General features: G+C 36.5%; 2 protein-coding genes across 19 annotated transcripts in view; one reads left to right on the top strand and one right to left on the bottom strand.

Annotated features, from left to right (window-relative positions):
* The window catches only part of Cast (calpastatin), a 109,581-nt gene extending 107,067 nt beyond the window's left edge, over nt 1–2,514 (top strand). For all 12 annotated transcript variants that reach the window (XM_039101793.2, XM_039101792.2, XM_039101791.2 and 9 more), the window contains one exon: nt 194–2,514. The gene's annotated coding sequence lies outside the window, so the exon portion shown is untranslated. The remainder of the gene's footprint in view (nt 1–193) is intronic.
* Nucleotides 2,515–4,890: 2,376 nt separating this feature from the next.
* Nucleotides 4,891–15,354, bottom strand: part of Erap1 (endoplasmic reticulum aminopeptidase 1) — a 38,920-nt gene continuing 28,456 nt past the window's right edge. For 5 of the 7 annotated variants that reach the window (XM_006231701.5, NM_001399166.1, XM_063282612.1 and 2 more), the window contains 9 exons: nt 14,335–14,489; nt 12,928–13,007; nt 11,951–12,134; nt 10,155–10,311; nt 9,355–9,539; nt 8,350–8,511; nt 7,713–7,853; nt 7,219–7,300; nt 4,891–5,104 (listed from right to left, as the gene is read on the bottom strand). In XM_006231701.5, coding sequence (XP_006231763.1) covers nt 4,949–5,104; nt 7,219–7,300; nt 7,713–7,853; nt 8,350–8,511; nt 9,355–9,539; nt 10,155–10,311; nt 11,951–12,134; nt 12,928–13,007; nt 14,335–14,489 — 1,302 coding nt within the window. In that variant the 3' untranslated portion in view covers nt 4,891–4,948. Of the gene's footprint in view, nt 5,124–7,218; nt 7,301–7,712; nt 7,854–8,349; nt 8,512–9,354; nt 9,540–10,154; nt 10,312–11,950; nt 12,135–12,927; nt 13,008–14,334; nt 14,490–15,354 lie in introns of all 7 variants that reach the window. The other 2 variants (XM_008760601.4, XM_063282613.1) reach the window with 1 other exon arrangement.

Raw genomic sequence — 15,354 nt, 5'->3', positions numbered from 1 at the left:
TACATATATTAAATGAAAATGTAAAGTGAGTTTTTTTTTTCAAAGAAAACTGTGAATTAAGTGGCTCAGCCCTCTTACCAGGATCCCTTTCAATTCCCATAGTGGAGTAAATATACTAACCAGAGCTGCTCCACATTTTCTCCGAGTAACTGAAGAGCTTATATTAGTAACCCATATTTCCTTTTGTTTTCAGGGTATCTGAATAAAAATTCTTCAGCTGGTGGATGGTGACTTTTGAAGATCAAAGGCTTTGATGACAATTTTTCTGGGTGGCTTCTAGACAGTTGTATTTGTTATGTCTTTTGACACCTTAAACATTGAGTTGATATTCTTTTCCAGAACAAAAAAGAATTTGTCTGGTTCATCTGTGTTCTGTATTGAGTATTGATAAACTTCAAAGATTTTTAATTGCCTTTAGGTAGGAGAAGGAAGCTTTATATTTGTAAAAAATATATTTGACAGTTTCTTAAAACACCAAAAATCCCAGAAAACCTTTGCAAACATTTGCACATTATATACATAGTGCCTGTAAAACTCATTAGTAATTTTGGTTTACACCCAATTTTTTTAGCAATTGCAATATAATGCTCTTATAGTTTGTCAATATTTTGATTTCTTATTATGTCTTTTTCTTGGGCTTTGATGTATCTTTGGGTTAATGTTGATAAGTCAAATGTGGAATATTGTACTTTGGGTGTATAACTCCTTTGGAGATGCTAATAATAAATTAATGATAGATAACCCAGGTAAACCTTGGGAGCACCAATCTCCTTTCCTACCTGAACTCTCCTTTCCTAGGAATGAGGACTTCTACTCATGGTCAGACAAGACACATTGAGATTTGAACTAAACAGAAAAATGAGGCACAGACTCGAGTTTAAATTTTAGCAATAAACTGGGGATTCTTAGAATACTCATATGCCTTGAACTATCCTGGTTTACCATGACATTAAACTGTGGATTCCACTCTCTACATGAAAAACAAATTGTAATCCTTTGCTTATAGCCATTCGCCACATTGTCTAAAGCATCTGGCTTTATGGAAGTCAAATTACCAAACACAAAAATGAACTCTTTTAAGTAAGTTGTGTGTGTGTGTGTGTGTGTGTGTGTATACAATGTATACACTGAAATTTAAAATCTGCTGCTATATCAAAGCAGGTTAAATTATCTTAACATCTTTGAATGGTATCAGATTTTTCTGAGCACTACACTGGTATCATTGATGGAAATTTGATAAACAATTCCATTTCTATTTCCTGGAAATAAATGCTGGAAAAGATGTCAGGTACATATAAACCCGACTTCAACTTTCTTATTTCCAGAAATCACAGCCTTCGTTGCCATCAATTTAAAGGTTTTATTAGGATTTACTTAACTTTACTAAGCATAACTTACATTATGAGGACAGAAAAGACAGGGGACAGATAACACAAAGGAAAACTAAAAATATTCATAATGAACACATTTTGTTAACTGTCTCTAAAAGTACTCTCTACAAATCATGCATGTACCTTAGATTTCAAATGCTACCCACAAAAGTTTTTAATTCCCAGTCCTATAAAAAGGACAGTCACTATTCTGTTTTTAAGGCACTGACAAGAGAAGAATGTACTCACTGTCTTAGTTAGGGTTTTACTGCTATGAACAGACACCATGGCCAAGGCAACTCTTATAAGGGCAGCATTTAATTGGGGCTGGCTTACAGGTTCAGAGGTTCAATTCATTATCATCAAGGTGGGAGCATGGCAGCATCCAGATAGGCATGATGTAGGGAGAAACTGAGCATGCTACATCTTGTTCCTAAGGCAAACAAGAGAAGACTGGCTTCCAGGGAGCTGGATGAGTGTCTTACAGCACATGCCCGCACTGATGACACACTTCTCTAACAAAGCCACTCCTATTTCAACAAATCTACTGCATGTGCCAAGCATATTCAAACAATCATACTACCTGTATTTTGAACTCAGTGTCTAATCCTTGTATCTTGGCAGTGTAGGTATCTGTTTGCTCTTTTTGTGTCTAAAAGCACGCTGAAAACTTTGACGTTGGCAGATATGCTTCCAAGTCTATGACTGTAATATGCACACTTCCATGCACACATAGGAATATGTTTCAATGATGTTACAAAATACATAAGTTTAAGAGTGCCTATAAAATTGCATACATACTTAAGGTACCAAAAATATTTTTTTAATTAAGAATATTCTCAAGACTTTAGTGTTTGCTGGTAACTCACAGTGACTTGCATAAGCCATTAGGATCTAAAGGAATCCTTTTTATTCTTTTCTACTGTTTACTTTTAAAATTCTAGTCAGGTGAAAACAACTGCAGATATTGCCTTAGAAGTAAAGAACAGGTGGTTTTCATTACTAAAAGTTGCTGCATATGTAATATTTTATCTGTTTAGAAAATGGGCTTTCCAAAAGTGATGGTGACCAAAACAAAAATCAGTATTTGTGTTTCCTTAATCAAGATTAAAATGTAATTAAAGGAAAATATTTTACATAAAAATCTTGGTTGTGTGTTCTATGTAGTCTGGGGAAAAAATTACCAGTGAATCATTCTCTATTTTCAAGCCATCAGATGAAGTTAATATAAAAATAGAACTGTAAACATGCTCTTTGTGGTTTAGATATAAAGTATCCCTCCAGCAAGCTCATACATTGAAGTCTTGGCTTCCAGCTAGTGGTAATAATAAAAGAGGAGACTGGATCATGAGGACTCCGCCTCTTAGTGGATTAATCCATTTGTAGTCACCAATTTACTTATGATTCATACTTGAATGGGAGGTAGGTCCCATTGAAGAGGTAGGTCCAGTCTGTGGGAGTATGGCTTTAACCAGTACACTGTGTCCTCGGACTTCTATCTGGCTCTTCTATTTTCTGACCACTACTGAGTAAGCATTCGTCCTGATACCTGTTATGATAGCCATAATGTCTCACCACAGGCCTATGATAACAGAACTAATAAGCCATCAACTAAAATCTTTCCTCATAATTAAACTGATTACCTCAGGTATTTTGTTAGACCAATGAAAATATGACAACTGAGCCCCCAACCCCAAAAGTCACTTTATTCCATAGTATATTACAGTACTATATATTGATATCTTTCCCATCATTTATGCTATAAACCTAAAACTTCTTATGTAAGACTTAAAGAATTCTTTCCTCATACTTACATAAACACATTATTCATATTGTCCTTTATTGGTGAGTCCTCAATGATTTCTTTGCAACAAATGCCGATATGAGTTATTTAGGAATTTACAACACCACTCCCTATTTAAGGGATCAGTTAACTGTCAAGTATATCTTAAAAGGAGATATTTCTGATACCGATCTGAATACATTCTACATTGTTAAAAGTAAGCTTCCAGAGAAAGTAGGTGGCTCTTCTATTTGACTTATCCAAGGAGGGTTCTAAATGCAACTTTTTAAGAACAGCTGTGCAAGTAGGTTATGTGAAAATGACAAGTACTACCATGACCAGTATCAGTAGGTTTCCACTGTTTTCCCTTGCCCCAGTGGATGAAAAGGAAGTAGTTACTAGAGCCAAGAAATAGAATAGGACTGTACAGAAACAAAGGCCACCTCTTAGGAGTAAGACTTGCCTTTGGCTGGTTTTCATCACCTCAAGTACAAGGAAATAAATGCCTCTATGCACTCCCTCATGAGTCACAATCCCAAACACTATCAACAAAATCAAGAGAGCAAAAATGCCTGGTTAACTATACCCTGCAAAGCAGTACCAATAATTGAAACCAGGAAGAGAGACTGCAGGACCATAGACCCAGAGAGGTCAACAGGAGAACTGCTGTGCAGCCACTTTCTAGCATGACTAATGATCCAAGCAATGTGCCTCACTATTCACAGTGTTACAAAGACACTGATGAATGACTGACACAGAAACATGAAGTATATACTGAGAAGAAGCCCCTTGGTTTTTCCATGGCAAGGAGCTGGGCACTGGGGTTTATACCTGTCAACCACAGACATTGAAGCTTTTCCCAGACATGGTCAATGAAATTAAATAAGAAAATATCCTCAGTGGTAGCCAAAACAACTATCATTTGTTTGAAAATACTCACACATGGTTTGCACTCACTGATAGGATATTAGCCCAAAAGCTCAGATTACCCAAGATACAATCTACAGTCCAAAAGAAGCTCAAGAAGGACAACTAAAGTGTGGAAACTTCAGTCCCTCTTAGAAGGGGGAATAAAAATATCCACTGGAGGAAATACAGAGACAAAGTTTGGAGCAGAGACTGAAGGAATGGCCATTCAGAGCCTGCCCCACCTGGGGATCCAGCCCATATACATACAGCCACCAAACCCAGACAATATTGCTGATGCCAAGAAGTGCATGCTGACAGGAGCCTGATATAGCTGTCTCCTGAGAGGCTCTGCCAGAGCACGACAAATACAGAAGCAGATGCTCACAGCCAACCATTCAACTGAGAACGGGGTCCCAATTGGAGGAATTAGAGAAAGGACTGAAGGAGCTAAAGAGGTTTGCAACCTCATAAGAATAACAATATCAACAACCAGAACTCCCAGGGACTAAAGCACCATCCAAAGAGTACACATGAACAGGACCATGGCTCCAGCTGCATATGTAGCAGAGGATAGCCTTGTTGAACACCAATGGGAGGAGAAGCCCAAGGGCTTCTTGCCAAGGCTGGAACCCCCACCCCCAGTATAGGGGAATGTCAGGGTGGGGAGGTAGGAAGGGGTATGTGGATGGGTGGGGGAACACCCTCATAGAAAAAGGGGGAGGGGTTTGGGATGGGGGTTATGGACAGGAAACTGGGAAAGGGGATAACATTTGAAATGTAAATAAAAACAGTCCAATAAAAAAATGTTTAAAAAAAAAAAGAAAATACTCAAATTGAAGAAAATTTTACTAATTATAAATTCAGGAACTTGGTATGAAACAAATTGTCACAGCAACTCCTGCCTTTCTTTTTGAAGCCACAGTCTTATTTTATCAAAATTTTTATCCATCCATCGTATGTTTTCTTCAATGGTTTCAATGGTTTGTTGAACACAACGGAGCTGAGAACCATTTTTTTTCAAGGAGCTGAAGAATCCTTTTACCTTGGGGGAAAAAAGTAGACTTTAAAAGCATTAGTTTGGTTATATTAAACAAATGGTAAGTTAAGGCCAATTAAAAGAAAAGCTACAATTCCAACATAAGCTAACATTCTACATAGAAGAAAATACCAGATATCTGGTATATCTTATGTTTGAGCTATACAAAATGAACTCATGTCACATGATATCAGGTTTGTATTTCTTCCTCTAGCTTTTTATATATTCACAATTGCCAGACTTTAAAAGGTTTTGCTGTTTACCAATTTATATTTGAGGTTTATTAAGTGTTTCTATTTAATATGGGTTCTATTATATATACACGGATGTAGACTAAAGTTTTTAAAAATTATATCTGAAAGGCAGAATGTGCAGAATACCTTCTTTGCCAAGAAAAAAATCATATCAACTACATAAATGCAGTCTTTCTGTGAAGCCTGACCTTGTGTGTTATTACTGCCAACACTGTAAGGAATGGGGCTCTTAACAAACTATGTTGGTAAGATCTCAAACCTTGACAATATTTTTACCCTAATCCACAATTCCTGCTTTGTTCCCTCCAGATAAAATCTACAGTTTCCCACAGTTCCAGAGATTTAGAAGACTTGCAGCACTCTCCTCAAAATGTATTTTGTTCTTGTCAAATCCCTGGGCATCCATCTGAACCTTTAAGCTTGAATGATGGATAGGCTGCCTTTGTCAAAGCACAGAAAACTGTACTATTTCGTTTCACCTTCAAGAGTAGTCAACATCAACCCATAAATTTTCACAGCACTAACCCATTTTTTTTATAGACAGAAAGTAAGAACAGGCCAAGACATTATTGGTCATGAATTCCAGACAGCTAATTCCTCAAAATTTCATTTCATAATATCATGTTATGAGTTCTGAAATAGTGGGTGGGGGCAAGATTGAGTTTTATGAAGGTCAAGTTCCATCAGGAAAGATGCAGAGTTGTTCTAAAATTACTTGAGAGCCTGGTTGCCTCCTACTGGGGAAGAGAGGAGACATACCCTCCTCCCTGCCCCACCTTGCTCAGTATCCTGCTGCAAGATTGATTCCTTATCAACTAAAAATCACTTTCGGCTCTCTTCAACAATGAGACATCAATATTTTTGCTTCGTTTTTGGCTAAAATATTTCATTTATCCTTATGGAGCCCATTGTGATATTAAGGCTGAATTATGAACTTCCATACAAACTCTAGCAAAGCCAGCTCTTAACATTTTCCCCAACCGTAGATGGTGTCTTCTGCCACATCAATACAGCTGAATACCTGTCTTATATACACATCGCTAAGAACATACTCAGCAGCCTTGAGAGGAGAGGAAGAAAGTCTTCTTTTGTAGGACACATGTACGGTCGTGGTCCCTCTTACCAGCTAGTTTCATATCAATTTCTAATTTTTGCCTGAGCAATAAGAACTGTACATTAATTGTTCAATGTCATTGTAATAAACCTCTTCAGTGTAAGTCCTCATACTCCTACCTTCTAAACAGTTTTCATTCTTTAATATTTATTTCACAGTTAGATTTTTATAGATTCCCAAAAACTCATAAAGTATAGAATATTATAAGTGAGAAGAAAAATATAACTTTGGATACTAAAGCACCTGGACCCTCTCTGCCTCTTCCACCATAGCTGGTCACATCAGGTGTTCAAACCTCTAACATTCACTTTTAACATCTTTAAATGAAAACCAATTGTGTTGTTGTTGTTGGTGGTGGTGGTGGTGGTAGTAGTTTTAAGCTGAAGGTTTTTTTGTTGGTTTGTTTTGTTTTGTTTTGTTTTCCTTCTTTTTGGTGACAGAATGTTACTATTTAGTCTTGACTGACCTGAAACTTGCTTTGTAAACCAACTTGACCTTTAACTCACAGGTATCTGCCTGCTGCTGCCTCCAGAGTGCATGGATTTAAAACACGCTATCATGCCTGGCAATGTCCAAGTTTTTAATTGAGAAATAAAGCTTGTCACATGAGAGCATATACACTGGAACTCAAAAGTTGCATCCAAATGACAAGATTCATTCTCAGTGTGCCACAGCTTTTGTTCCTGCCCATATTTAGTAGCTAACTGTCACTCAAGTTTAAAAGAGAATTTCTCTCACATACACCCCTTTACCTCTTCAAGACGTGCTCTGGTGGAAAACTGGTTTGTTGTTCCCATTACCATGTGAGCTATGGATGATGAGCCAAGTTCAAATCTAGAAAATGTCAAAAGTTGTCCATTCGATATATATTTTAAGTATTTTATATATCCTATAACATTTAAAGAATCTTTTTGTAAAACTACAATCCATACCAATAACGAAGTAAAAGACTAGGACCCTAAAACAAATTACAGCTATATACAGGGCTGAATGACCTTGGAGAAGAAAGGTTTCAGGCAAGCGAAAGAGGACAGGACAAAGCAGATGGGATGGAAAACATTACTACCTGGATGCAAGGGGTAGCAGTGGACTAAAGTTTCAGATCAAATAAGGATATTTTAATTTGAAAAGTTATCTTCAACATAAGATGTACCTTCATATAACTAGCAAAGGCTAAACACACACACAGGCAAAAGGGTGTAATAAAAATATATCCAATCTCACCACAGTTTTTGGTACTACTTACTTCTGTACAATCTTGTTCCAATTTTCCTTCAGAAACTTCCAGGCCAATGGATAACCCACTGGGTTTCTGCCAATGAGCGTGAGAATATGTGGGAATTCCTGAGTTTTTATTATCTCTCCCTTAAAACTTTGGTCTAGAAGCCTTTAAAGATCAGAGAAAGAGATGTTAATAATGAATTATAAGTGATTGAAGACCTACAAAATCTTCAATAAAATAATTTATAAATGAAAATTTCTGTTTGCCAATCATGAAGTCCCCAAAGGTAAATTGGTAGCATCTTGATAAACCCACTACAACAACATGATTAAAAGCTAACATTTATATAGCATTTAAAAGACCCATACTATTTTGCCTCTTGTTTCCTCAAAACAATGGTTTCTACAGGTATCATACTCTAAATATTTCAAATATGTTACTGCTGTAAAGGCACACAATACATACTCCTTAAATATTTTCCCCAACTCTTGGTTCTAATTACTCGGCACCCTCTTGCACATATACCCACTTGCATAGTGGTTCCAGCAGAATAAATAAATCCTGGTCAATAGAGCTAAAACAAGAGTCAAAATAAACCTATGCCATTCAAATTCCCTTGGCCATTCAGGAATCCCATGGACATCAATGCATGACTACTCACCACTGAAGTTTTTCTGGGTCTTGGCTTATGCAGAGGGAAAATTCAATTTGGCTTTTCTCGGTACTAGACAAAGAAGACTGATATTTACTATAAAGAAAATCCCAGCCTTCTGTGTTCTGGGCCCCAACAGCAAACACCGCCAAGGTCACATCAATAGGGAGGCTATAAGAAAGAATAAACATTTTAGACCCTGAGACAGAATAAATGCTCTTAGGTGCATAATGCGGACCAATTGTGAACTAGTTTCATACTAACAGGTACACTATTGAAAACTAACATAAACTACCATTTCCTTCTGTTACACTTTATAGAAAGAAGCAAGAGAAAATGTCTAAAATTAGATTTGTGCAGCCTCAGAAATACAATAACACATGTTATGCATAAATGCTTACACATATACTATATTTTTTAAAATGATGTGAAAGAAAGACAATTGAGTCTCAAATTTTATTACATGAGGAAAGGTCAGTAATCTCAACAGCATTATGGTTAGTAAACATGTCCTTTAAAGCCAAATATTCAGATTGTTGCTATAAATGATTCTTGGATGCCATTAAGTTCCAAATACAAAAAGACTGATGCCTAGCAGGAGTGGAGATTCCAGACATTGTTCCTTTCCAGTGTAAATAATAACTACATACTGTGGGCAGGGATTTTGAAGAGAGAAACTCTGTAGAATCTATTGCCTCTGTTTAATATGGCATGGCCATGTCATTTCAGTTATTTTATACAAACTACACAAAGTGGGAGTTACTGTGATCGTATCCTAACTCTCCAGACATTTGATTTTTAGGCACAGAAATTCTTTGTTATATTTCTTGAAATAGAAAGTTGAAAAATATAAATTTTAAAAGGCAGTTTTTCCTCTTCCAAAAAGGTGCAGTAGGGGGACTCATCTATCCAGCTTTTCCCAGTGGTTAATGTCAGTGATGGAGAACAGGATGAATAAGTTAAAGAATACCCTTTACATCAATAGGCTGGACTGCATGTTCAGTGGGAACTGACCTCATGTTTCCATTGGATGCCTTCCACTCTCTGAAATAGCGCTCTGCCCTCTGCACGCAGAGCTGATACCTGTGCACACATGCTAGGAGTAAGAGCTGGCTCCTGAGCATCCTCTCTGAGACAGAGCCTTCATCTGTCCAGGTCTGCTTATTAATAAGGTCCTTTAGCAGCCTGAGGAGAAAGTCCTATGGAATCCAGCAAAAACAGTGGCAAGTATTATGAGCAGTGTCACAGAACATTTCAAACTCACACAGGCTAGTACTACTGGTGATGAGAAACGTGACATAAATACATATTGAATGCATTTTAATAATGCTGAGTGGTCCTCCTTTCAAGAAAATAAGAAATTCAGGTGGTAACATCCTTAAAGCTCAACCCCACTGCTTTAAAAGCTAGAAACTCATACTGAGTTCTAAAATGGACAAATAATGACTTTAATATTATCACAGTAATCTTTTCTAAAGGTGTCCCATCTACTTAATTCAGGGTAAACAGAGTCCTAAAAAAATACCAGGATTAGTAATCACAGGAGGTAAGTCAAATGAAATAAAATACTTATAAGAAGAAAATATGAAAATTACAGAATCTAACAATATTCCTATTTAATACAAGCATAACATTTGCTAGTTAATTCAAATAATTTTTATTTGCTTTTCTTTAATGCATAGAAAGACATATATGTGCATTTGTGTGTGTGTGTGTGTGTGTGTGTGTGTGTGTATTCAAACACATAGAATAAGCACTCTTTCATCAATAAGAAAAAATATATTTTTTTGTATTTGATTCATCTCAGGCTTTACCTTGAATTGAGTTTCCACCTCAACCATATCTCTTTTCTCCATTAACTTATACATAGGTATCAGTTCATTCAAACCTTGGAATATGGGCATAATTTCAGTTTCATTTTTCAAGTACAGGATTAAATCCAGGGCTTTTTCAATTGATAACTTTCCGATGCTGAGCAAGAAACAACATGGTTAAAGGTTTATGGGAAATTATATTTTTGCTTCAATATATATTGCAATAATCTTTTAGCAAAGCAGCAAACATATATAAATAACGAGTTTGCCTTAGAATTGCTTCTGTTACACACAAGACAACACTGGGGAAGAAGACTCACAATTATAGAGCAAAGTCCAACCTGTGGCTAGGATAAAATGGCACATGTTAGTCTGTCACATAGAATATATCAAACTGTGTGCTGAAGTTCAGACTAAGCTTAGAATGTCAATCCAAGATCAAGGGATCCAGGGAGATTGCTGCTTATGAAAAGTAAGAATTCCTTTCATAAATTCATCATCTCTGTTCAAAACTTAACTGGATATCAGGTCACTCTAGTTCATGAAGATGAACTTAAAGTATAGAGAAAAACAACAGATTAGGTATTCTTTAGTTTCTCTGCGCTTTTATCACCTTGGGAGGCTCATATAACCAATAAGAGAACCAGAAGAAAAGAATCTACATTTGCATAGATGGACATAGGATCTGATAATTATAGAGCTGCCTCATTCCACCCAGATGGCTCACTTAGAACTTCATCACTGCCTAAATAATGAAGACATTCATATTTTAAACTTCAGAAATAATTTCTTTCCCTTTCTTTTTAAGATAAGAAAGAATGGGGCTGGAGAGATGGCTCAGCGGTTAAGAGCACCCGACTGTTCTTCCAGAGGTCATGAGTTCAATTCCCAGCAACCACATGGTGGCTCACAACCATCTGTAAAGAGATCCGATGCCCTCTTCTGGTGTATCTGAAGACAGCTACAGTGTACTTATATATAATAAATGAATAAATCTTTTAAAAAAAAAGATAAGAAAGAATGAATAATAACGTTCACTCCAGCCTCAGATCACTCAGTTCACTCAGCCTTCATCAAAGATCATTTGATAAGGCCAAATTACATAAACTACATTCCATAAAGATGCTGTATAAATTATCTTTAAAAGAAATCTCTTATTTGCTACAATAGTTGCAGTGTGAGCAACTGGACCTGCATTACTTAGTTTCACAAGAAGACTTCCAGAAGGTTAAGGACTGGGCTGGAGAGATGGCTCAGTGGTTAAGAGCACTGATTGCTTTTCCAAAGGTCCTGAGTTCAATTCCCAGCAACCACATGGTGGCTCACAACCATCTGTAATGGCATCCGATGCTTTCTTCTGGTGTGTGTGGAGACGGCAATAGTGTACTCATAAATAAAATAAATCTTGAAAAAAATTTTTTAAAAAGAAAAGAAGGTTAAGGACTCAGCATGGGACAAAATCCATTATCATAGCCAGAAAAGTTTCAGAGCAAAGCTGAGGCAAAGGAATCAATAGGATGCAGTCTCAAGGTTTCCTACACATTTGCCTCAGCCTGATTTTAGCTATTAATAAGAAAGATTAAAATACTGATTCTGAATTTTATACCAGCTAGTAGTAAAAGACCACAGTTAAGCATCAGTGAAAACTATGTTGGCCTGTTGGGAGAACTTGGAGAGAAGATGCCTTTCCAAATTCTCATTAGCAAACAATCAATTATTGTCATCTTCAGGAACTAAGTATTTGAACAGTAACATGTTTTTAGAAATAAACCACAACTTTACATAGCCTGTATTACCTGACCAGCTGAAATGCATTGTTGATGAGACTTGCCCGATCATTACTGCTGATTGTTGTATGTGCTTCTTTTAAGAGGCCATTCAGAGAAGCCCATCCATCATCCCCGTAATGCACAATGTAATAGCCATTCATTCCTACATTAAATTTGATCCATTCCACTGCTTCTGGGAGGATGATCACATCTACAGCATATAGGATAAATCTCAGAACCATCTACTCTGTGGACGGATAGAAGCTTTTCTGATCAGGAAACTGGGGAAACTCCAATATTGAAAAAATGGAGATCATTTACTTTTTGTAGAAACTACAACACAGCAACCCAGCAGACAAATGTCAATAGTAGTATTAGATACATATTCTGTGATATTTATAAATCTTCAGAAATATTCCAACCACATTTCTGACCAACATATATTTTCCAGTATTATTAACAAAGTAATGTGAATTTTCATTGTTAATATATTTTTCAGTGTTACAGTGCTCAACTGTTTAAATTTATATCATGATATTTCCTTTTTAAAAACCCATTCTCGTTGAGTATTTGAATGTATGCTTTTGAGGGGTGTGTGTGTGTGTGTGTGTGTGTGTGTACGTGTATGAGAGCCACGGAATGATACTGGCTGTTTCTCAGATTCTGGACATTATTTTTTGTCAGGAAGGAGTTGAGATAGGAACACTCACTGGACTTGCCAGTTAGTATTTTTCTGTCCTTACCTTTCCAGAACCAGAGTCACAACCATACACTGCAACACTCATTTTTTTGTTTTTAAGCGTAAGTTCAGGAGCTCAAACTGAAGTCCTCACATTTATAAGATAAGCACTCTACCAACTAAATCACCTTCCAAGTCCAGCAAGTATTCTAAACCTATTCTTTTCCTTTTCACCAAAAGCAATAGCTAAAAATACTTGATAGTTAATTTCTACCCATTTCTTTATTTCTTACTTCTTAAACTAATTATTTTCATAATAAAGTACCTGTCTTTGTCTTCAGCAAAAATCTCTGGACTGAATCTGATTTGCTGGTAATGAATGTCAGCGGAACATGCCACAGAGACCTAAAGAAAGCAAATATACATTGCTCATTGTTTTTATTCATGTAATAAACAACTTTTAAGACAGCTACCCATCTAGTAGGTGTCAGGCTAGTATAAAACAGAATGGTATTAAGAATGTTACACCAAGATCTGATAGTGTGCTGAGCCTGTCTTTCACCTCAACTGCTATTCGTCTCTCTCAGACCCTACAGTAGAAAGAGAAGAGCAAGCTCAAGTGATTAATGACTAGTGTTCCAAGCTTAATCTCAAATAATAACCACTAGTAATGACACAGATTGGCATCACATCCCTCCTTAATAATGTACCAAAGAAACAGATGTCACTTCTCTTTTGTGGAGTTTCTCCAAACATCCTGAATCTCATCAAGAAGAAATAGGAATAATACAAGTTGAAGGAAATCCTAGCAAAATAAAGGGCCTGAACTGGGGTAAAAATATCAAGAAACGCAAGGACTACAGAATTGCTGCAAAAAGGGAAACCAAGATAATGTGGCAATGAAATATGAAATGTGCTAAATTTGGGAGCAGGATTTTCCCATTTTTCACACAAAGACATTTTACAACAAATAGAAAAACTGAATAGGCTTATTTTGTAAAGTTTATTTCCTAATTTTGAAAATTCGTTATGATTGTAAGTGAGTGTTTTTACTTTTTTGAAAATAAAACTTCTCTATAATACATCTTGGTGTTCATGTAATATATTACATATGTTATTATTATACTCATATTACCTACATATAAGATATATTATATAATGCTTTCCTTTTATATATACATAGAAAATCATAACTCGATAGAGTTAATACATATTTATAAAAAGCATATATAGAATTTTTTGCCAATTTTTCTGTGTTCTGATTGAATTAGTTTAAGATACATCAAATATTTCATAAGTTACAATACATTATTTCTAATAATAACTCTTCCAAGGCACATGCTAATGTCTTTTAGGATGTAACTCAGACATCTGAAGAAGAGAATTGAATATTCCTTAATTCCTGGAAATCACATAAATTCTTTTGTCAAGTCCTATCAATGTTGGTGACTATTGTGACTTCACAGCAACTACTTACTTAGATCAGAGCTGACTTTAAGCCAACAACTAGAAATGACATCCTATTAAACTGCAGATGGGAGAATGTAAAAGTGACAGGCTGTCAGTTTTACAGAGATTCAAAGCCTTTGAATCCTTTTGGGAAGGTAGGACTACAGGTCAACTATATAGAACACACAGCTTCAGCTGAAGGACTTAAGGAAAGGAGTAAGGGTTAGGTTTCAAAATGAAAACTGTATCCCACCCAGAAGGAGATTCCCACTGTGAACATTACCCAGTCTCTGGGAAGCATTCAGAACCTTTCATGTAGTGTTCTTGCTTCAAGTGCACATTCCGCCCTCTTACAGTGATGGTTATCAGAGGAAAGCCCTTCTGCAGTGTCCATGTGTTCATCATGCTCTTTATATCTATAACCTCCTGACGCCAGTGCTGGTTTATAGACAAAAGGGGGAGGGATGCATCATATGAGATCTGCCTCTGAGGAGGCCAGCTTGTGTTCCATTGTTCTCCAGCTTCTTACCTTGCCTACCCTCCCCTCCTGTTCCCAACCATTAATCCTTGACTGTCTACCTTTCTATTACCTCCTCCAAACCCACATTTCTTGTCCCTGCTTGGCACAGCTAACGGCCAGGCATACCACATGGATACCAAGCTGTCGTGTAAGCAAGAGAATGAAAGAAGGGATGAGGAAGCAGTCAGGTTTTCAAAAGCAGCATGACTGTGCTGGCTCTTGAACAAAAGAGTGGAAAAACTATTCCATGAATAAGCTGTGCTTCTATTTTGACAGCTCAGTGATGGCTTGCACCTAAGCAGCAACTGGAAATACAAAGTTCCTCTGTATTGAAAACGCTCTTGGGAAAACATAAAGAAAAAGTATTCTACTGCATAAGCTAGAAACTATTAATGAAACAATCTCTGAAAGCAAGTAAAACAAGGAAATAAAAATATGGCAAATAAAATTGTTTTTATTTCTAGTCACCCATAGCTGTCTATGGAAATATTCCACAAATACAGATTAAACAGAATCAGACCATTTTGTGGCTAAGATGACATGAATATTTGATAGCTGAACAGTTGAAAACATGAGTCAAAATGGAATTTAAATCCCTGCTCTGCAAGTTAACCCACCATATGATTTCGATATCACATTCCTATCACAAAGACCTGAATAGTAATAGCACGTGAGTCATGGGTCTGTTGAGAGAAGTAAAGGACATTATATGCCCAATCATTCAACATGTGCCTGATGCACAGTAAGTGTCTAAGATTTCTCTGCCCTTTTGTCATTTTTCAA

Source organism: Rattus norvegicus, chromosome 2 (genome assembly GCF_036323735.1).
Source record: "Rattus norvegicus strain BN/NHsdMcwi chromosome 2, GRCr8, whole genome shotgun sequence".
Classification (NCBI taxonomy): Eukaryota; Metazoa; Chordata; class Mammalia; order Rodentia; family Muridae; genus Rattus; species Rattus norvegicus.
This window is presented reverse-complemented; position numbering and strand designations above follow the sequence as displayed.